Genomic DNA, 25080 nt, shown 5'->3' with positions numbered 1-25080 from the left:
CGCTTTTAATGAAAAGGTGTCAGCAATTAATACCAATCGCATTAAACCAGTTGTCAATTATTTCTTTTTGTTCTTGAGTAAAAAAGAATTGAATAAATCTAACTTCATATGATAAAATACAAAAGAACGAGTGGAGATCACTAGTTTGCTTAGTGAATGTTCATGAAGACATTCCAAGAACTGTTTCACCGGAATAATGCAATTTTTAAAAATGCCACAGCTTTGTCATTCCTTTTCTGATTTTGATCCACTTTTCAGTGTCTTGTTTGTCTGTTTTTTTTCTTCTTAATCTGATGCAATCATATTATTTTCAGCCTGGCGTGCCCCCTTTAATTGGTATGGAGTCTGCTGCGTTTGCGTGACAGTGTCATCTGCTTTGTGCGACTCTTTTCTGCTGGCACTTTAGCTATCAGAGCCCGGATTCAGGCGTTCAAAGTAAGATGTGTGTGAAGATCAGTCGTCTTTATTCTCTCATTATTTTACTAATCCAGCAAAAGACACCATGCATCGACTCTTAATATTGACCGCCTTTGTTTTGTTGCTGTTCATATTTGCTTCAGCTAAAGCTGGTGAGTACAATATGCCAATTTCTTTGCAAAACTTAAAGGTTAAGTCCACCTCAGGAAAAATGTTGATATGGATCCATAAACATGATAAAGAAAAACCAGACAATCATAGTGCTGAAAATTTCATCAAAATCAGATGTAAGATAAGAAAGTTATATCATTTGAAAGTTTCGCTTATTTTTCACAAAATAGTTATATGCACAATTTAGTCTCATGCAAAGGAGAGAAACGATGATTTCCCTCACTATTTCTTTTGTTTTTTGTATTGTTTGAATTATTCAATATTTCTATTTTTACAGATTTGACAACAAAGACCATCTTGACTGAACCATAACATGTTAAACAATGGTAAATCCACATGTTCAGGGAGAAATAAAACATTGTTTCAGAAGACAATGAGGAGAAAATTTCATATAATGAAATACAAAAGTAATAGTGAGTGGGTGATGTCATCAGTTACCTCATTTGCATACCGACCAACAGTTCATATATCCGCTCTGTGACATGAAGCAACATTTAAAAATGTCATAACTTTTTCATTTTACATCCTATTTGATGAAATTTTCAGTGTTATGTTTGTTGGATATTTATTTTTTTATTCAAATCAACTTTTTTTGCTAGGGCGGACTTGTCCTTCAACTATAACAATCCATGTCCTCTGTGTCTTTCTCTGTCGTCAATTTAATTCATGTTTTTTATTCGTTTTCGATAAATAAAAACAAAGATCCGCCTTGACCCGTCTTGTGAGGCCCATCCCCCCCTCCTCTTTAAGATTCACTCTTGTTACGCTTTAAAAACAATTTTACCCAATATTGGGTAGAAAGGGAACATGCATGTTTGCTGTGTATTTTCCACCCATATTAGGCTTTTTTAACCCAACATTGCGTTTTGTTTTTTACAAGATCAACATGCATGTCCTCATTTTACCCTATATTGGTTAAATAAAATAAATCTTTTTTTTTACTTTTTTTGGGGGGGGGGAATTGTATTGACACTGATTTTTTTGCTGATTCACTTGTTAAAAATCAAATCATGAGTAGTCCATTTGCCAGAAAAAAAAAATTTACAAAAAACCCCCGTTTATTCGGACCTCAATTTCTTTTCCAAAATTCTTGGACAAAATCTTATTAAAAGACATTCCCTTATCTGAGGAAAAAACCAACCTTTGATTGTAATGTTTGAACTTGCATTTTTTTTTTCGCTTGATAAACACGATAAAGACAATAAGATGTCTGACGATTTTTTTTTTATTGTAAGTATAATAGCATGCACCATTACCATGTTGTTAATGTATAGAAAACATGCGCGTTACCATGAATACTACATGCATGTATACAATAAATTATGTTACTACCTTGTCGTAGTTCATGCAAATCTGAAACGATATTTTCGTCGAAAGATTGTTATCGATAATAAAAATCGTCGTTGGAGCCAAGGCTTTGTTTACTTTTTATTTGTTCTAAATCGACACATACACATTAATGATATTATAATTAGAGACTCACTAGCAAAGTGCCAGCTCCATTAAATTTATCAAGCCATAACTTACAACGTACCGACCTGATATCCACTTTCAGTTTGAGATACTACTTTCCCAGATAGCTTGTACAAATGAAAGTTTTAGAATTTAATTTTTGGCAGCAAAGGAATACAAACAAGTTGATGTAAATGAAAGTGAAGTTATCATTAGATTATCATTAGATTTAAATTACTGCAACAGTTTACTCTATATGATGCCCGATTCCCAAATTAACAGATTACAAGTAATTCAAAACTCTGCAGCACGACTAGTGTCATGGCAACATATTTTTTTTGGAATAATTTGCTAAATGAATATGTTAAATTGCAGCATGCATTTACTTGTTTGATATATATGTAATTAATCCTTTGAATAATATGTTTAGCTAATATTTGTTAAAATCTTGGCACATAAAAAATAATAAGAAATCTCTCGAAATTCGTATCATTGCAAGTATTTAGAAGCTTCGCTCTACTCAAGTAAAACTTAACGTTATCGTAGCTTTCACAGTTATATTTGTTATATTTGACTAGTCACCCATACTAAAAAACATTCCCACATCACACCTGTCTTAAAATTACTACATTGGCTCCAGTCCAGTCACGTGTAATGTTTAAAGTACTGCTTGTAACTTATCAATGCCTCCATGAAATAGCTCCAAAACATCTTATTGATTGGTTAGTTGAGTATGTGCCCTCTCGTAATCTTCGATCAGCTCAAAGGATCTTTTAAATTGTCCTAGTGTTCACACCAAGTTTTATGGAGAACGATCCTTTGCCCTTCACTTTGGAATACCACCCCATCACATGTAAAGAACTCTTCTCCACCCAAGTTTAAATCCACTTTGAAGACATATTTATTCAAAAGACTTAAATGAGTTAATGCCACAATTTCCAGCAAATTCCTCATCTTTTCTTTGCCTTTTTCGGTCTCCTTCAAAAGCGCATAGGGACGCATTTGGCAGTGATATGCGCTATATAAGCATGTTGGTACTATTATTATTATTTAAGGCAATAACGTGTGACAATTTTAATTCATTGTAGATATTCTAGATTGCAGCCTTGAAAAGGGGTCTCATGAAAAATTAAACAACAAACAGGTTTGAAAATAAGTCTAAAATCATTCAAGACATGATAATTAGTAGGAATTGGTAACTATCTACACTTTAAAAAAAGTTTACCCAATATTTGGTAAAATAGGAACATGCATGTTGGTTGGGTATTAAGATTTCAAATATTTTGTAAATTTTACGCAATGTTGCGTTGAAATTTACCCTTAAAACATGCATTTTGTCTAATATGGAGTAAAAAATTACCCAGCAAACATGCATGTTCCCTTTCTACCCAATATTGGATAAAATTTTACTCAAGTGATTTTGTAGTGTAGATATATATACACAACAAAAAAAGTAAGTCCCCCCCCTAAACAAACATCAATAATTTCCGAACCAATGCGAGTTTTTGATATATTTTTACATGAGCGTGTAGGTAATTTTATAAGCTACCCTATGAGTAAAAGTTGTGGATGTATCTTACGTCATGCTTCAGTGAGCACCGTCAGAAGGCAAAAATGTCACTTTTCAAAAGTCACAAGCAAAATATCACGACTTTGATTCCATTGTATTGGAACTAATTCCACATTTTCATCATGAAAACTAGTCAGAAGGCTTAGAAAGGGTACTTTCTAAAAGACGATACAACTTTTTAAGCTAAATTTCACGGTTGAGTAAACTCAAGTCCAAATTTGCTATAATTGGATTTTTACACATTTCTTTCAATAAAAAATGCTAGAATATGATGACAGTTATTTTGGGGAAGACTATCTCCAACAATATTCACCGTTTCACGGTTCAATGAACATTTATTGGAAACAAAAAATGCGATTTTCAAATATCGTAGACAAGTATTGCTTCATTTTTCTAACTGAAAATGATCTTTTCTCAACTTTTTTGTTATGTTCATGACCAATTAACATGCTTCAATGATTCAAAGGTGTCAAATTAAACATTAACGCTTGAATGAACATGTGGAATGTGATTAGCTCTTTTTTACGTTATTGGAAAAACTGCAATTTGTAACTATGGATATCTGTCACACAACTCCTTGCACAGTTCATTTGATTTGATTTTTATGAAAATCCCGATGTTTAATGCATCAGTGAGCACACAATATTCGAAAATTATGCAAATGAGAAGAAAGTTCAAGGCCTTGGCCCCGCTCTTTACCGAATCGAATGGTTATTTTGGTGTGCGCACATTTTGGATAGTGTTACTCTGAAGCCATGTGCGAAGTTTCATGAAATAACTGTTGGCAGAAGTAACAAAAACCGTCCATGAAACAAACCCTCATTTCATATTTGTTAAAATTTTGACTTCCTCTCTCATAGACTTGTGTACATTATGGGTGCATATGTTTAAGTATACGTAAACCCCTTTTCAATATGGTGGAACTTTTTTTCAAGACTGTCTTTAGCAATGTCGTTTGGCAGTAATGTTTATCAACCTATGGGCAGAATTCTGTGCAAAAATGAAATCGATTTGTTTGTTTATGGATGAGTGAGCACGCATCAAAGTGGGAAAATTTGTATTTTCACTGTCACAGACTCTATTTAAAGGGTAATAAAGTGAATATTGGGGGCAAATTTGGTTTGAAAGGTGTCTTTAATTGCTGTTGTTTTTATCATCCATCATTTCTATCACCAAACACTTTCCGAACTTTAGCCATTTCATGGTTGAGCGAGCACATTCGAAAATTTAGGAATGAATACTCTTTATACTGCATAAATGTATTCTTTTCCTAACAATTTCCCAGGATCAGTTGAATGTATGGACAGATCAGTGGTGGATCCAGAATTTTAAATGGGGGAGGGGCCTATAATCGGGGGAGCCATCAACATTTTCAAATTTTAACATGATCTAACAAGTTGTAAAAGATAATACCCCAAAACCCTATGATGACAGGTCACAATACAGGGGCCGCAGAGCAGTTTTCAAATTTTTTTGATTTGATTTGATTTTATTTATTTCTGCATTCAAGATAATATATGCAACATAACAATAAGGTGGTACAATTCAGTTTCACAAAGTAATAAAGCAATAGTCATAATAAAGCAATGAAAAATAAATATACTAGAAGCAATATTCAATCGAAAAAAAAATAACAGTTTAAATGAATGCAGGAGACCGCCATCGGGGGGGGGGGGGGCTGACCATGCCAAAAATCACAATCGTATTACATTTTTGTACTTGCTTATGGAAAAAAGTTGGGGGGGGGCTGAAGCCCACCAGCCCCCCCCCCCCCTCCCCGCTTCCGCGGCCCCTGCAATACATCGTGCTCACTTAACCATGAACATACGATATCAAAATTTGGTCTGAAATGGTTCAATGATGGATAGTAAAACAGCATAACACTATAAAGTTCACCTAAAAACAATTTTTGCCCAACTTTGTATTTGCACAATCTGAAAAACGACTCTTGTGACTTTCAAAAATTGTCATTTTTAATTCAATCTTTAATTATTCATGCATGACTCAACCGATCAATCTCATTTTTCCCCAGGAGTTGCTTAATGAGTGTAGATAATCACCCATGAAATATCATATCTAAAAATAATTCGGTTCAAAAGTTACAGCAGTTTGATTTAGGGGGGACTTACTTTTTTTGTTGTGTATATAATAATAATAATAATAGGCATTTATATAGCGCCATCTATCTAGAAATATTCTATTCCGAGGCGCGTTTTTTATTATTATTATTACCCCGGCTTTAGCTCGAGCTGCCTCAGCGCTCATGCATTCAAGGAATTAATCCTACCGGTACCCATTCACCTCACCTGGGTCGAGTGCAGCACAGTGTGGATAAATTTCTTGCTGAAGGAAATTACGCCGTGGCTGGGATTCGAACCCACGACCCTCTGTTTCAAAGTCAGAAGACTTATCCACTGGGCCACAACGCTCCAATATATTCTCCGTGCAAGCTTTAGTCTTCCCCAAATCAGTTACATAGAGGGCAAAACAGACAATAATGCAGTAAACTTGACTTTTAGAAGCAGATTATCATCATCACACATGCCAATTATTCCAAATGCATATTATTCTAGTGCTTGGCTTGTAAAAATGGATTTGATTTAAAAAAAAGGCGCGTAAAGGCCAAAATATCGCTATAGTTAGTACAGTTCTTCTTTTTGTCGTGATTATTCATTTTACCCATGTAGGCAGTTTAGATGACAATGACGAGTGTCCTCCAGTCGTTCGATTTGGGAAGGAACTGAAGCAAACGCATACTTATCGCAGAGATACCAAACGCTCTTACGGAAAGCCTGGCACTGAGTCTAGCCATGAAGTGAAAAAGAAGTCTTGTGAGATATCTGGTAAAGTGTTGATATTCTCCTCTCAAACCCCGCTTTATTGTTTCAATATATCTCGAATTGGTCGGAAAGCGGAAGAAACTATCTCCTCAACTCTGTAAATGAAACCATTTTTGACTAGCCACTTAAAACCAACTATAAGTCCCCAAAAATGAAGTTTTAGATTTGATTGAGTTTGAAGAAAAGCCTGATATTCTACACTTTAAAATGATATATGACTTGCCGAAATTGATCGAAAATTAACCCACACAAGAATTTGATTCAACTAATAAAGAGCACCAGAAATGAGAAAACAACAATTTAAGTTAGGACTTCACTAAAGCATGATACGTGCACTATGCGCAATCTCAATGACGCTTCAAATTAGTCCGCACAAAAAATTGTGTTTTAAAAATTGTATCCTGTATCTATAATTTTAATCAACAGCATGGAGGATTACGAATCATAAATACTGAGGCATATCAGAGACGCTCTGCGCAAAAACTCGCTTGTAAATATATAATAAATCTCATTCTCATTTCAGGGAATAGTGAGAGAATTTTAACAAAAAATACAAAAGAAATGCGAATATGCCAATTGTATCACGAACCAATGTTATACAATTTTTCTGCGCAATCCGGTTTTGAAATCGAAATTTCAAACTCGTGTTTGCTCATCAATCTGTAAAGTGCTCGTCACAAATTTTGTATCAAATTAGAGAAGAATAATTGAATTATATGAATTTTTTAATAAGATATCATAATTCATTTTCGTTTGAAGGAAAAAAGGACACTGGTATCCCGGTTTCCGTTTTTGGGTACGCACAATACAGTAAACCTTTCCTTATAGCATATTGTTGGCTCTGAGGTGACTAGCCACCGTATACATCCGTAATTTCGAAGCTTCGTTATTCTAAATGTTCGGATATTCCTAAGGTTCGTTAATCCGAATGCGAAATAAGGTTCGTTGTTCCGAAGGTTCGACAATCCGAAAACAAAATGAGGATCGTTGATCCGAAGGTTCGTTAATCCGACTACGAAATGAGGTTCGTTGATCATTTCGTTTTCGGACAACGAACCTTCGGAATTACGCCTCTCATTTCCTTTTCGGATAAACGAACCCGGAATTACACCGCAAATGTTCGGATTGACGAACCCTTTTTCGTTTTCGGATTAACGAACATCGAGGTAAAGGCAATTTACGTGTTGCAGAATTACGAACCTTCGAAATTACGAAGTGTTACCACTAGCCACATCTGAGAAATGATAATAATTAGGTACATAGAATGCCCTTATTGGAAATAACAAGTTCGACATAGTGTCAACAAATCGTCAGAATGTGAAAATGTACCATGTTGATGGAGTAATTGTCTTAATTGGGACTTGTTACTAGAGTCAAGACTTCACACTTGTCATATTAAACGATTTCAATACGGACTTTGTGTGTAGTACCTAGTATTCAACACCTCTTATGTTCTATTCCATCCCAACACATCTTCCTGAAAATAGAAAAAAATTAAACGAGCACAACATTTTCTGTTTCATTAAAGCAATATTAATGAAATGAGAGCAAATTTAAATCGCTTCGAAATATATATTGCTTCTTTTATAAATCGATGATACAATGATGGTACATACAAATAAGGGAGTCGATAATGTCAAACTCTCAACTATTCTTATTTATTCTATTAGTTTGAGTAATTATCAATTCCTCTTTTCCTCTAAACAAAATCCACAGGAACGAGCAAATGAGCTGTGGGTTTCACTTATAAGACTATAACTCTAATCACTTTGAAAAATGATGGGAGTATATGAATTACACCTCTCTCCATTCATGCAAGCATTATTCATAAAAAGACCCGTGAAACAAGGGGTCGGTGATTTTTTTTTTACTGACCAATCCGCTTTGGGCCAATCAGATGCACGGATTACAGTAGCTCATAACAGGCATGACAGGTAATGAGTGAAAAATCACTATTTGGGTTTTTTATTAAATGCTCCACAGATAAGGATTGGGATCCCTGCACTGGTACTGTGGCCAAGGAGAGCTGTGGATTGCATGGGGTCTGCACGAATGGGACGCTCAGCGGTTATGATTGCCTGTGCGAATGTGATCACCAAGGTACACACTGTTCTTCAATAAGTAAGTGAAGAATGTAGAAAATTACTCAATGTCGCACAGTGTGGCAAAGCGTGTTCAAAGTGTGTTCACAGTGTGTTCATAATGTACTCATAACATGTTCACAGTGTGTTCACAGTATGTTGTGTTCATAGTGTGTTCATAGCATGTTCACAGTGTTTTCACAGTATGTTTACAGTGTGTTCATAGTGAACTCATAGCATGTTCATAGTGTGTTCACAGTGTGTTAGAATGTGACCATAGCTTGTTCACAGTGTGTTCACAGTGTGCTCACAGTGTGTTTACAGTGTGTCACAATGTGTTCATAGTGTTTCATGTTGTGTTCACAGTGTGTTTGTAGTTTGTTCACAGTGTGGTCACAGTGATTTCACTTTTAGTGAATATGCACTTCATTGCCTTCTGTCACAAACCCTTGTTGTGACTTATTCCTCTCAAACTTTCCGCATTCTCTTTTACTTCTTTTTCTCTCTCTCTCTTCTCACGCACACACACACACACACCCTTGCACACACACATTTAAGACCAAGGTGGAATTCCTTTTAAATTGGGGAAATAAAAAAATCGTTTCCTCTCTGACATATTTCATGAGATTCAGTTAATTAGCTATTAGCATATTTTTTCCGAATAACCACAGTATATGCACGTTGCTGACATTTGTATATTCTTTATGCTATTTCCAGTAATATGAAACTGCAAAAAACTAGATTTCTGTGATCACCAATCAACCTTAAAAACTCTCAGCCTAACACGATTGAAAGGCATTAACTTGGGTCATTACACGACATATTCAAACCGTCTAATTACAAGTCATTAACCCTATTTATAATTGTCATTAACCCCCCTCAATATTTTATTCTTCCATTCTCTTTACAAAATGATCATGTTTTAATAAAATAAAGTGTGTCGAGGTGTTTTCAGACAGCGCTAACTATATGTACATCAAAGTGATTGGTTAACACTGGTTTGACTTTTTAAAAATCTGAGCAAGAAGGTCACCCTTGTCACCTGTGTCTGTAGTATGTTACAAAAATGAAGCCCAGAAAAAATTCGTTCGAAAATAATTATTTAGTGCTTCAAAAAAATTGAAAATATAAAGTGACCGGAAACACCATCTTAATTTCATCCCATACACATATGTGTACTATTTAGGTGTCTATAAGACGCCTATTTACAAAATCGGGGTTTGCCTTGTAGTTTTAGCTTTTCATTCTTAATTATGGTTGTTTTCAGGGTTTATTAGTTCTAATACATGCTCTTGTACACATGTTTCATCTTGGTATGAGAATTTTTAAATCAGCTGCTCACAAAGTTAAACAATACCTTTAAGAGGGGGTAAAGCGAACTTGTTTCTTCCAGTGACCTGATTTTAGATAAAATCTTTTTTTCTTCAAAATATGAAATAAACGAGGCACGCTCCATGTGCTTAGTTGCATGCAGGTAACGGCAAATTTTGTATATTTTATGTCAGGACGACATGAATATTTTATTTTGTTTTATCCTGGCTTTTTTGTTATTTCTCCATTTATGTGATTCTACCAATTTATCGTTCTTAATAGTCCGATCTCTTCGCATTTACTACGGGGAAACTATCTTCAACGCACCAATTCTTATGAAAATGCAAGTCAAATCACAATGTCGAGCTTACGTGGCTTTTGTCGAAAGTTGTTGGACCGGGACGGCATCGGAATCTCTGGACTCTGGACAACGACGCGTTTGCAATTGCTCGTCCCGTACGTGCAAATCTTCGGAAAATCTGCCGTCCCGGTCCGCCAACTATCAACAAGACCCTCTCAGTTCTCTATTTATGGTTTGACTTGCATTTTAAAGGAATCGATGAGTTGTGTAAAGAGTTTCCCCGAAGTAAATGCGAAAATTACCTATTTTTGTTTTCTAGTACTGGATCTACCAAGGCTAGGATCTCCACTGGGGATGACTGATGGCCGGATAAGTGCTGCTCAAATACGGCTGTTGTCTCAGAAAAGGTGCATCGAGGTTGCTAACCCTGGCCTTGTGTGTGAAGATATCATGCGTTTCCATACCAGGATGAAGTATTTCATTTCCAGTTTCGCGCGAAGCAACATCTTCGCGGAGGTTGATTTGAAATGCCCGCATAGAATCACGGCGATTGATTCCATATTGGTCAAGGGGAAACTGCCGCATTTCCGTTTGTCCTTTAGTGACGTCACTGGGGAACAATTCTATGACGCTATGGACGCATGTACCAATAAAACTAAGGTATAAAATCGGGGGCAGATGGGGAATTTTGCAAAGGGGGGGGGGAGGATTTTTTGTACTGGAAAAAATTGACAAGCAAGAAAGAAAAAATGAACTAATAAAACAGAGTTATAAAACCAGAGGCGGATCCAGGATTTTTCAGGGAGTGTGTGTGTGTGGGGGGGGGGGGGGGTGTTGCACTCACAAATGTAATAAAACCTTACCGACAGATGTAATAACGCCCACAAATGCAATAACACTTTACCCACAAATGTAATAATTTCACCTACAAATGCACTTTTCGTGCGGGATTGAAATGAATCCAATGACCGGGGTAATAATATGCTGTAACGCGCTTTGGGCCATTCTGGGAAAAGCGCTTTATAAAAATTGGCTATTATTATTATTAATAATGCACTTTACCCACAAATGTAATAATTTTTGATCGCCCACAAATGTAATAATGACTTTACCCACAAATGTAATAAATTTGAAGGGATTTTTGGCGAATCCGTTCTAAACTAAAATTTTATAGTAATGGGTTCATATAGCACAAAAGTGCAAATTACTTTTTTTTAGACCCGGTAAATAAAACATTATAGTCCAAGTCCAAAGTCTTTTTTCCAAACCCGGTTGTTTCAAAAATTATAATATAAGTCCAAAGTCTTTTTTCCAGACCCGGTTGTTTCAAAAATTATAATATAAGTCCAAAGTCTTTTTTCCAGACCCGGTTGTTTCAAAAATTATAATATAAGTCCAAAGTCTTTTTTCAGACCCGATTGTTTCATGAACTATAATATAAGTCCAAGGTCTTTTTTCCAGACCCGGTTAATTCAAAAATTATAATGCAAGTCCAAAGTCTTTTTTTCAGACCCGGTTAATAAAACATAGTCCAAGTCCAAAGTCTTTATCTAGACCAAGTTGTTTTCATAATTATAATATACGTCCAAAGTCTTTTTTTCCAGACCCGGTTGTTTCAAAAATTATAATATAAGTCAAAAGTCTTTTTTTCAGACCCGGTTGTTTCAAGAACCATATTATAAATCCAAGGGTTTTTTTCCAGACCCGGTTAATTAAAAAAATATAATGCAAGTCCAAAGTCTTTTTTTCAGACCCGGTTGTTTAAAAAAAATTAATATAATTAAAAATCATAATGCATATCCAAAGTCTTTTTTCAGACCCGGTCGTTTAAAAAATTATACTATAAGTCCAAAGAATTTTTTCAGACCCGGTTAATTCAAAAATTATAATGCAAGTCCAAAGTCTTTTTTCAGACCCGGTTGTTTCAATTATTACAATATAAGTCCAAAGTCTTTTTTTCTAGACCCGATTGTTTCAAAAATTATAATATACATCCAAAGTCTTCAATTATTACAATATGGCAGAGGTAATTATGGCAAAGGAGAAACGTGGCAGAGGCAAAATGGCAGAGGTAAAAATGGCAGAAGTTATAATGGCAGAGGTAAAAATGACAGAGGTAAAGATCATGACATGCCACATCAACAAGAAAAAGACATAGCCATTCCTGTTAATATCAGTCATGATTATTGACCTTAAATGGCTCCTATCGACGTAATGAGTATTATGAATTGATTTGATATTATTTTGATATTTTTCATCATTTTAGGTCTATATTTTATCGTTGATATGATTAAACTCGAACATTTTCATGCCAAAATGATTTGAATTAGTGAGTTATAAAAAGGATTTACTTTGGCCAGTTCGTATAGTAGAATAGCACTTCATCACATAAATACCAAAGGAAATTTTTAATGTAAACACGAATGTGCGCTACCATTAACACACTGAAACAGACAAGATCGGGATTTCTTTGAACCACTTGCAAAACCTGGATAACGGAAAACAACAAAACATTGTTGGTAACACTGGCCTAAATCCCGGGGGATGTATCCCCCTCCACTTTTCGAGGAGGGGGGATGGCCTGTACAAACACCCCCCCCCCCCAAATTTTTATGAAAGAAAGGGGAAAAAATCACAAGGGAAAATTGTTTTATGGTGAAAATTGTTCCTGACATATCGCTTAACAAATAAAACAATATTATTGAATCATAAAGTGCAAATAAACAGCAAGTTCACCATTTCCAAACGAAATACTTACGTTCTTATTATAACGTTGAAGAGAAACCCCCATTATTTCAAATTCATCAATGTTGGGGTCTTTGGGAAGAGATTAAGATGGAATGTCCAAAAAAATTGAATGTACTCTCTAATAAAATCATTAAACCATCATGGGGTAATAAGATAATAATATTGGAGGAGTATTTGCCATATGGACATACAATGGCGTAACTACGGGGGGGGCATGGAGGGCACCTCCCCCCCCCCCCCCTCAATCGGCTGACCCTCCCCCCCCAAAAAAAAAAAAAAAAAAAAAAAAAAAAAAACGGGGAAAAGGAGAAAAGAGGGAGAAAGGAGGAGAAACATAGTGAGAAAGAAGAAAATATTATTCATTATAATGTTATATTATTTTATAATTATGTTATGATGTTGTTACGTTACATAAAAAACAATTTTATAATTACTCTATCAAATATAACTTGCCAAGGGCCTACGTCGGCTTTAGTCCAGGTGCTCGCATTGTATTTTTAATGAGATATATAATCCTGTTGTACTAAAACATCCCGTTTTCAAGTCAATATAAACCAAATATATTTCCTACCACTTGAGTTATCATTGTTTTATGTAGTGACATATGCTTCTTTTTCATGACTCAAAAAGTGATTGCCAAAAGTTAAGGTCTTCGTATATAATTATGAAACATTTCCTCTCCGTAATTACGTTCACATTAGTGGATTGGTGAGATATGTCTGCTCTTCATGAATTCCTAAAATCAGTCCTTAAAATGTTCCTTCTGATGATCTGAATATCAAAAATTTTCAACTCGTGCTTCGAGCTCGCATCATTTGGTTAATGAGATATATATGGTCCCAGTTAATTCCTCCAAATACCTTACAATGCCCCACTTCAAGTTTGAATTATCAAAATTTTCAGCTCGCGCTTCGCCCTTGCAATAATTGATTAGTGAGATGCGTATGATAATCATGATTGCAACGACTACAAAAAGTGTTCCATGTGTTCAGAATGTAATTCTACTAAAATCAGCAAGCGCTTGGCACTCGCATTAGATAACTATGGTGAGATATGCATACTCTTAATGGATTCCTAAAAATATTCCTTAAAATCTCGCTGTTTGGGGTCAAAATATGAAAACTTAAGTTTTGCGCTTCGCGCTCGCATTGTTTAGCGAGACAGGTACCTATCATGATTACACAAATTTGATTATGATGTCTCTTTTTAGGTGTGGATATAAGAAATATCAGTTCGAGCTCGCATTATTTGATCAGTGAGATACATATCCGTTTAAAGACATTGCCCTTAAAATGTCTCTATTAGGTCAGTATAACTGGCAAATGAGCGCACTCACTCAGTTATCCCAATATTTTGCTGGTGCCCCCCCCATGCCAATATGGACATATGAATGGCAATTCCTTGCCAAAATAATTCAGTCATCCCCCCACCCATCAACAGGGATTTATGCCAGTGGTTGGTAACGGTTACCACATTATGAAATGTGTAGCGAATCAGAGATTTAAATCTGTAGATGTTTCATAGGTACCGTTTTATCGATCTGTTTTGAAGGCGAAATTCACCCTGACAAAATGGTTTATTGTAAAATTTTCAGACAAATATATTGGTGAAGGCTTGCTGGAAACCCATTGGATATTAAGAGAGTTTTTAGAAATTTGAAATTTCGATCTGTGACGTCATATACTAGCACCTAACTGCCCCGTATTTTATCCACCAAAATGTATGTTTTTCAATTCATTAATCAGTGGTTTATGATTGCTAAAAAATCTTTCAGGATCTGAGGTGAAATAATTTGTATTTTTATATATACTTAAGGTTATAAAAAAAAAATCATTTTTTAAAGAAAATGACATTTCATTGATATTTTTTATTACACCATATATGGGAAAAATTCTCGCAAATGACGTCATCATTAAAATGTAAAAGTGTAATAGCTTTTTTAATCTGTGATGGTTCCCTAAGATCCTCACCAATATCCTTTTAAATATTGTCTGCTATTTTTACAATAAACTTTATGTCAGTGTGTGAATTTCCCCTGTAATGAATTTATTACAATACTTGGGATCCAAAGTGTGCTTCAAATAAGAACATTAGAAGAGCGAACTGACATGAGACGGCCGTCCATGTAAGTCAAGGGGAAAAATGCCAACTCAAGTATTATCAATTTGGTGCAGAATATCTACATTATGATTTAAAAATGTTACCCTTTCCTTTAGTCCAACATTATAATTCCAATTTTTTTCTCAGAACCTTTCTGATTTAATTTACTGTACATGGAGGGGCTTTTAGATATTTGGTCATGGGAGTTTGAAACTGGCTATTTATACCTCTGTCATTTTTACCGCTGCCATTATCACCACTATTTTATAACCCTGCCATTTTTTACTTTTGTCATTTTTACCTCCGCCACTTTACCTTTGCCATCTTTACCTCTGCCATTTTTACCTCTGCCATTTTTACCACTATTTTATAACCCTGCCATTTTTTACTTTTGTCATTTTTACCTCCGCCACTTTACCTTTGCCATCTTTACCTCTGCCATTTTTGCCTCTGCCATTTTTACCTTTGCCATTTTTACCTTTGCCATTTTTACCTCTGCCATTTTTACCTTTGCCATTTTTACCTTTGCCATTTTTACCTTTGCCATTTTTACCTCTGCCATTTTTACCTTTGCCATTTTTACCTTTGCCATTTTTACCTCTGCCATTTTTACACCGAGCCGCATATTCGTGACATATTTGTTTGTTGTGCATCCCATGGGTGGAGGGGGCACGGGCCGGATATTCCCCTACTAGTATCATAACTTTGCCATTTTTACCTTTGCCATTTTTACCTCTGCCATTTTTAGACCGAGCCGCATATTCATGACATATTTCCGAACAAGTGTTTGTTGTGCATCCCATGGGTGGAAGGGGCACGGGCCGGATGTGCCCCTACCAGTATTATAACTTTCCTTGGTTCTTGCTCCCACATGTGACACCAAAATGTTACAAATTTATTCTAAGAAGAAATGGCTCCTCCGCGCATAATAAATGAATAACGTTTAAACTAAAGAAGCAACTTGTATCCTCCATTCTTACATAATGTCTCAAACATGGAAGAGAGATCCAGTCTCTAATGGACCTGGTCACGGAGGATAATCAATTGTTACTGGGGGTGCTCTGACAATGCTCAGCACCCCAGTAACAATAGAGTAATCCTCCGTAGATAGGTCCCTGTCCCCCATCAACCTACCCCGCTGTCGCTACTCTCCCTCGCCCAGAATTGCACAATGTCACAAAATTGTGCCCCTTTGAGATTTTGCCCCTTCATAAATATATCATATCAATAATAAAAATGATAAAAATAATGGTGATGATGATAATAATAAAAATTATATTAATAATAATAATAACAATAATCATAATAACAATAAAGTATTCCGGTGCGCACGTAGGGCGTTTGACTGAGAGATCCATAACGACTATCGAGGGGTTTTGCTCGAAAGTCCTTAGAGTGACCCCCCCCCCCCCCCCTCCCCAATTGAGCCTCGCTAGCGTTTCATCAACATTCCCCCTCCTCCTCCCCGACAAATTGTCAGATTTTACATTATTCTTTGATTTTAATTAGCTTAGAGCGAATGCTTTGGTGCCTGTCGGATAAAATGTCCGACAAGTGTTTCAAGAAACGCTCCCCGGCTCTTGCTATCTAAATAGTTGTTGAAAAAAAATGGCATGTATGCTAATTCCATTTTTTAATCTACATACATTTTGAATGAAATGCCCTTTTTTAATAAAAATATTAAACTAGGCCGATTTTTTTTCAGGACATCGATGAAAGAGCAAACAATTTTTTAAAAATAATGTATTTTCCTGAATTACATTCATTAGGTATTTGTTGCAGGTAAATATGGCCTATTAGCGCCGGCTATTACGAGGATCGTCAGGATTTTGATACCAGATTCGCATATCAGTCAATTCATCTCACTGGCAGTTGAATTCTATGGGTCGATTGAAGGTAAATACAGAAATTTAAATCTAGAAATCAATAGCGTCGATGCAAAATGGTCATAATGATCAAAATGGTCACAATGATCAAAATGGTCATAATGATCAAAATGGTCATAATGATCAAAATGGTCACAATGATCAAAATGGTCACAATGATCAAAATGGTCACAATGATCAAAATGGTCACAATGATCAAAATGGTCACAATGATCAAAATGGTCACAATGATCAAAATGGTCATCATGATCAAAATGGTCACAATGATCAAAATGGTCATCATGATCAAAATGGTCAGAATGATCAAAATGGTCATCATGATCAAAATGGTCACAATGATCAAAATGGTCATCATGATCAAAATGGTCAGAATGATCAAAATGGTCATCATGATCAAAATGGTCATAATGATCAAAATGGTCATCATGATCAAAATGGTCAGAATGATCAAAATGGTCACAATGATCAAAATGGCCATAATGATCAAAATGGTCATAATGATCAAAATGGTCATAATGATCAAAATGGTCACAATGATCAAAATGGTCATAATGATCAAAATGGTCACAATGATCAAAATGGTCACAATGATCAAAATGGTCCACAATGATCAAAATGGTCATAATGATCAAAATGGTCACAATGATCAAAATGGTCATAATGATCAAAATGGTCACAATGATCAAAATGGTCATAATGATCAAAATGGTCATAATGATCAAAATGGTCATAATTATCAAAATGGTCCTAATGATCAAAATGGTCATAATGATCAATGGACATGAACAGCATGGTGACTGTCGATCGAGAAATATATGAATGTGACCATTTTCAAGTGGTGAAAACAGAAAAAAAATCAAGAAGGAAAATGTAGAAAGAAGAAAATAGATCATGAAAATAGGGAGCTATAGGTTGTAAAACTGTTTTATCCATGCTGGCCGAGCAGTAAAAAAAATGTCGTCATAAACCGCCCCACTCTGGCAAGTACTATTTTTCCCGAGGGCGAAGCCCCGAGGAAAATATAGTACTTTTGCCAGTCCAACCGAGGATTAATAATTCCCACTATGCTTTCGAATGAAACGCCTACTTTTAATAATTTATAACCAGAATCTATGTGCTGAAAACGCTGCCCGGGGGGCCACTTACATTGACGAGTGTATACCATGCGCGACCAAAAAAACACGTAAAAAGGATGTCTTTTTCACGATAGGGCACGTTACGTACGTAACGTGAAAAGGGTGTCAAAAACACAAAAATAATGAAAAAAGGGTATCTAATTCGCTAGGAAGATTACGTGTTTAGGGTCAAATTTGCGGGGATGATAAAACAAAATTAAAATGTTTTATAAAAGATGTCCTTTTTGCCCCAACACTTCGTGTTTAGAGTCCGATTTGCGCGAGGTGTAGAAGAGGGGGTCGTACAAGCCGACGACCGAATGACCCGTAACAATAAAACATTCCTGTACTTGTTTAGGGGTTCATTTCAGGAAATATTTGCCAAGAGTATCGTTTTGTTTCCAATACTGTCTTGTTAAGGGAAGGGTTTCACACGCCAATACTTGTTAAGGGGTGCATTTTCAGAATATGGAAATTACGTGTTTAGGGTGCTTTTCGAGACCCCATGGTCGCGCATGGTATCCACTCGTGAATGGAAGTGGCCCCCCGGGCTGAGCTTGCAAAGTCCGGTTACTTGAGTTGAATTACTTACTTTTCCCGGGGGGGGGGGCACTTCCATTCACGAGTGGATACCATGCGCGACCATGGGGTCTCGAAAAGCACCCTAAACACGTAATTTTCATATTCTGAAAATGCACCCCTTAACAAGTATTGGTGTGTGAAACCCTACCCTTAACAAGTATTGGAAACGAAACGATACTCTTGGCAAATATTCCCAGAAATTAACCCCTAAACAAGTACAGGAATGTTTTATTGTTACGGGTCCTATTCGGTCGTCGGCTTTACCTTATTTGGTTTAGTATGACCCCACCGTCTACACCTCGCGCAAATCGGACTCTAAACACGAAGTGTTGGGGCAAAAGGGACATCCTTTATAAAACATTTTAATTTTGTTTTATCATCCCCGCAAATTCGACCCTAAACACGTAATTTTCCTAGCGAAATAGATACCCTTTTTTCATTATTTTGTGTTTTTGACACCCTTATCACGTTACGTTACGCCCCCCGGGCTGAGCTTGCAAAGTCCGGTTACTTGAGTTGAATTACTTACTTTTCCCGGGGGGGGTGTTGCACCCACAAATGTAATAACACTTTACCCACAAATGTAATAACGCCCACAAATGTAATAACACTTTACCCACAAATGTAATAATTTCACCCACAAATGTAATAATGCACTTTACCCACAAATGTAATAATTTTTGATCGCCCACAAATGTAATAATGACTTTACCCACAAATGTAATAAATTTGAAGGGATTTTTGGCAAATCCGTTTTGAACTAAAATCGTATAGTAATGCGTTCATATAGCACACAAGTGCAAAGTCTCTTTTCCTGACCCGGTTAATTAACAAATTATAACATAAATCCAAAGTCTTTATTCCAGACCCGGTTGTTTCAAAAATTATAATATAAATCCAAAGTCTTTACTCCAGACCCGGTTGTTTCGAAAATTATAATACAAGTACAAAGTCTTTATTCCAGACCCGGTTATTTAAAAAATAATCATATGAGCCTAAAGTCTTTATTCCAGACCCGATTGTTTCAAAAATGATAATATAAGTCCAAAGTCTTTATTCCAGACCCAGTTCTTTCAAAAATTATAATATAAGTCCAAAGTCTTTTCTCCAGACCCGATTGTTTCAAAAATGATAATATAAGTTCAAAGTCTTTTCTCCAGACCCGGTTGTTTAAAAAATTATAATATAAATCCAAAGTCTTTATTCCAGACCCGGTTGTTTAAAAAATTATAATATAAATCCAAAGTCTTTATTCCAGACCCGGTTGTTTCAAAAATAATAACATGAGCCCAAAGTCTTTATTCCAGACCCGGTTGTTTAAAAAATAATAATATGAGCCCAAAGTCTTTATTCCAGACCCGGTTGTTTAAAAAATTATGATATAAGTACAAAGTCTTTATTCCAGACCCGGTTGTTTTAAAAAATAATCATATGAGCCTAAAGTCTTTATTCCAGACCCGATTGTTTCAAAAATGATAATATAAGTCCAAAGTCTTTTCACCAGACCCGGTTGTTTCAAAAATTATAATATAAATCCAAAGTCTTTTTCCAGACCCTGTTTCAAAAATTATAATATAAATCCAAAGTCTTTATTCCAGACCCGGTTGTTTAAAAAATTATGATATAAATCAAAAGTCTTTATTCCAGACCCGGTTGTTTAGAAAATGAACTGGGCGTTGTGGCGTGCGCCTGTAATCCAAGCTGTGGGGAAGTTACAAATTGATGCAGAGGTTCGAGGTTCGAGCCCTGGTCACGTCTTTCGGATGGTGACGTTAAAGGTCGGTCCCAGACGTAAATAATCATATCTGATTGATACACGTCTGACAAAACTCAAATACACACACACACACGATAATATAAGTCCAAAGTCTTTATTCCAGACCCGGTTGTTTAAAAAATAATAATGCAAGTCCAAAGTCTTTATCCAGACCCTGTTGTTTCAAAAATCATGATATGAATCCAAAATCTTTTTCCAGACCCGGTTGTTTAAAAAAAATCATGATATAAATCCAAAATCTTTTTTCCAGACCCGGTTATTTAAAAGATTATAATTTTAGTCCCAAATGAGATACATTAATGATATTCCAGTGGAATAAAAATGAGAATCGAGCTTAGTCTTTTCTCCAGACGCAAATGTAAATTGAAAATCAAGCATAGTCTTTGCTCCAGACCCGGTAACTAAAAGCTGGAACTTTATAGTAATGTGTTTATATAGCACAAAAATGCGAAATCTTTTTTCCAGACCCGGTTAATTAAAAAATTATAAGTCCAAAGTGTTTTTTCCAGACCCATTTATTTAAAAATTATAATAATTATAAAAAACAAAGACCCACGATCCTATTTATGTTGAATAACATGGAAATGTAGCGTAGTCTTTCTGTCAGACCCAGTTATAAAAGTCATTAAAACACAACAACAACAAAACAAAGACCCAGCAACCATTAAAGGTCAAGTCCTCTTCAGAAAAATGTTGATTTGAATCAATAGAGAAAAATCAGACAAGCACAATGCTGAAAATTTCATCAAAATCGGATGTAAAATTTCAAAGTTTCACTTATTTTTAACAAAATATTTATATGAACGAGCCAGCTACATCCAAATGAGAGAGTCGATGATGTCACTCACTATTTCTTTTGGTTTTAATTGTTTGAATTATACATTATTTCAATTTTTACGAATTTGACGATTAGGACCTCCTTGCCTAAAGCACAAAATGTTAAAACATTAAATACATCGAGGTCTGACGTCACGCAACATCACGGTTGAAATATATTCGGTCACATGATGCTACTTGAACCAATCACTATACGGAATTTACTCAATGTAGGATATAATATCAAATACCCTTCATGACAAAGTTCAGCTAACGTGGCCAAGGAGACTTTGTCGAAAATTGATGAATCAAAAGAGCAGTTTCGTCCTTGGCTCTGGAAAAACGACATAATTGTACTTTTAAAAAAAAAATCAGTTTCGAAACGTACGTTTCATAAAATTGCTGTTCACCAATTTTCGACAAGACCTATCAGCTGTTAAATGTATTTTTGACGGGCATTTTCAATACATTTACTGTGTTCTTAAATCCTTCGTGAGTCTGGGACCAAAAATTCGATACTATATCGGGCCTGACGAAATAATCTTGTAAATCACAAAGCAACGATAATTATGTTTATCCTCTTTGCAGGGGGGGGGGACCGAAACTAAATCCTATCGTTCCTAACTTTATTACAATGACATGTTTGAAAGAAGTCACGTCCTCGGCTATACGGTTCGTTGCAACTATCAATAATATGTGCGCAATATAAATATCCTATATTATTAATATAAATATTCATTTATATAACGCAGTTACTACAATCACAAATGCGCTTTGTATACTTGCCATATTATTCCCCCGGATGTAGCATAATTATGGCCGATTACGTGTTTAAGGAATACATATCACCTCGCCTGGGTGGGGTGCAGCACTCCTAGAAAGGTACCTTTTCAAAAGACGTAGGTTGGTTTGAGTATAGGAAGGTGCACATCCTGGGGAGGTGGAACTAGAGTGGTTCGAGGGGCAGGGGTGCACATCTGGGGGGACAAAAGTGGTATGAGGGGCAGGGTGCCCATGCATCTCGGGGGGGGGGGAATAAAGTTAGGAAAATCAGCTGCTGAAAGCAAAAGAAGTGTATATATTTATTTTTGGTTGCCAGTGTCGGAATTCCTTAGCCTCAGTGGGAGGGTGACCCCCAGCCGACGCCCTTGTTTTCGTTGCTCCTCTTAATTAATGCCTACCTGGATCCTTTTTCTTGTATAATGGGCCATTTCTATAACAATTTATTTTCAGCCAATCACATTAAATGATTTCAGTAGCTTAAAACTGTTTTTTTTTTCAAATTTGTTATTGTAACAAGCTTTACCCAATATTGGGTAAAATGGGAACACGCATGTTTGCTGGGTAAAACGATACCAAATACGTTGTGAATGTTACGCAATGTTGCGCTGAAATTTACCCTTAAAACATGCATTTTGCCCAATATCGGGGGGAAATTTACCTGACATGGATGTATGTTTCAGTTCCCTTTCTACCCAATATTGGGCAAATTTTTACTCAATCCCTTCCTAGAGTGTAAATGAGGCTCCTGATTTGTATTATGATGTCTATGTTAACATTGCATACCAGTCGCAGGTCCAGTGGAAATTTCAACTCCAATGAAGGAAATCAATGGTCCCGCCATCATGCTTTACCCGCCACTACTGTCCAGTTACATCGTAATAAATTTCACCCTCCAAACTAATGGTGTGGCTAGCTTCATCGCCTGTGACCATCCAAAAGGAAGCGAAGTGTATATCGCATCAGGCCGCTGCCGTGTCCTGGGTGAGCTATATCATCAACAAATTGCAGTATCTTTCCCGAAATGTGTCCCTACTGTTTATAAAGACCCCAGTTCATTCAACATTGTGTAAAACCATGCACTTTCAATCTTTGACCAACAAGTGAGTCTTCACAGGAGACTAACAACACCTTCATAAAGAGTGAGGCCTTTTGTTCACACGTCGTCAGAAGAGGCCTTAGGTAGCACCAGGGTGCCTTTGCGTCAAGAATTGGAACTTATTGGCCCGTATTCCGCCACTCAATTTTGGAATAAAACGTAGTAGAATTTGATGCTAATATTGAGACTAGGAATATCTAACTGTGTAATGTTCGAAATCATCGTACGAATACCTCTGTCCAAATTTGTGGCTATGCCATCATCCTTCTTAGAATAAAAGCAAATTTAATATCTAGTCGTAATGAAGTCATAGCAGTCGCACGATTGGCTACGATTTGAAACTAATTTGGCCTTAACTTCAAAATAAAGGCTTGCAATCGTTCAAAATGGTTTTATTATTATTCTTTGAATTAATTTTATCCTAACAAAAAATGATATGTTTCATTCACATTTTCATAAAATTTGCAAAATGCAATTTGTTGCAAAATCGGATGTGGAACAGTCGTAAGGTGTGCGATGGCCTTAGGTGAAACCTAACTTCAGAATACGGGCCAATGATTTTGCAAACATGGCAACTACAATGGTAATATCGCTCAGCAGCCCATCAAAATCAAGGTTTCGAGGGTAGTTTCCATAGTGACAAAGCTACAATAGTTCGAACTCTTTATGATTCATGGGCCCCAAAGGTCATTATCATCATATCTGTAATGCGTCGTACCTACTGTCAAGGGGCCCATTTCGTAAAGATATAAACTATAATTGCGGCTTTGCTATTTTTGTAATTACCTTGACTACCTTAATTTTTATTGGCTGTTTGAGCCATGTTACTATTGTAACCGACCTATTGGCATATTTACAGTACAGCAGTTACAATCATGGTAACGTTACCATAATGTTATCTTTAACAAAGGGTCGGGACATCAGCAGCCGATCAAAATGAAGGTTCCATGTTCGATACCATAAAGGCGATTCTAAAACAGTTGATAAAACGATTTTGTTCCACCTTCATTTTTACTTTCAGTCATTGATACGAACTGCAAAAACATGGTAAGAGTAGGTTTCAAAGGAACAGCTAACGGAACTGATGAAGTGATAAGACCAGGTGAAAGCAAATACGTGCTAGCGTGGGAGCAGGATATCATCAGGGAGGAGCGACCGCTGAGGGCGCTGGTCACCCTGACAGAGCTACCCAATGACACAGAAATGATCACGTTTCAACCACATGGTCAGGCTGCTCGGTCACTGATCTTCTCGTGGCGCGGGACTTCTGGCGGAGGAAGATTGTTGTCTGTTGGTGTATCAAATACTGTTGACGGACGATTCGATGATTGTGATTTAGGTGGTGGTGACGACGACGGAGGTGACACTGATGGCAAAGATGGTGGCGGTTGTCGTGGTGACGGTGGCAGTGTTGGCGGCGATGATGGTGATGGGGATTGTGGTATTGGCAATGATGATACTGTTGCCAGTGGTAGTAATGATGAACATTCACTTTCCACACACTGGACCTTTTTCTCACCACAATTCTGTGTCCCATTCAACTAAAACGAACGCAGTGATTACACTGTCACGTGGTGGCAGCATTCATGATTTCTTAGCAATCAGGTAGACAATCACCATCACTTGTTATGAATTCTAGTTGTAACTTGAATCATAGTTTACTTCCGTCATGTCTGTGCTGATATGATGTCATGTCTGTGCTGTTACAAAATCAAGTATTTTTCAACCAACAAATTTGTTTTTATTTTTTTGTTAATGTTGTATAAATAAAAAATTGTTATTTCACTGGGTCCTAAGCAATACAAGCTTTGCTTTTAATTTAGGTTCCCCCACTTTTGTTATCTTTTTTTGACAAATTATTGTTAATTTTTCGATTTTGTGTAACTATTTCTTGATTGATATGTATTGTCATATTTGATTTGTTATTGTAAACGAAAGTGGAAAAATAAATTCAAATCAAATCAAATCAAATGATTAAAAGTCAAAACAACAAAATCTTGTTTGATATGCAAAAGAGGTCAGTTGACATATATA

The 25080-nt window shown here is 36.1% G+C and overlaps 1 protein-coding gene across 2 annotated transcripts; it reads left to right on the top strand.

Moving 5' to 3' along the window:
- The first annotated feature begins 349 nt into the window (after positions 1-349).
- LOC121416650 lies at positions 350-24715 on the top strand. Of its 2 annotated transcripts, XM_041610129.1 has the most exons (7): positions 350-569; positions 6298-6453; positions 8434-8571; positions 10463-10803; positions 16761-16887; positions 22737-22931; positions 24068-24715. In XM_041610129.1, the coding sequence occupies exons 1-7, from the start codon at positions 503-505 to the stop codon at positions 24589-24591; spliced, it is 1548 nt and encodes a 515-aa protein (XP_041466063.1). In that variant the 5' UTR covers positions 350-502; the 3' UTR covers positions 24592-24715. The 2 variants fall into 2 exon arrangements, with proteins under 2 accessions (XP_041466063.1, XP_041466064.1); XM_041610130.1 differs by lacking the exon at positions 6298-6453.
- Positions 24716-25080: the final 365 nt, after the last annotated feature.

Source organism: Lytechinus variegatus, chromosome 6 (genome assembly GCF_018143015.1).
Source record: "Lytechinus variegatus isolate NC3 chromosome 6, Lvar_3.0, whole genome shotgun sequence".
Classification (NCBI taxonomy): domain Eukaryota; kingdom Metazoa; phylum Echinodermata; class Echinoidea; order Temnopleuroida; family Toxopneustidae; genus Lytechinus; species Lytechinus variegatus.
Note: the sequence above shows the minus strand (reverse complement) of the source record. Positions and strands in the feature narration are given on the sequence as shown.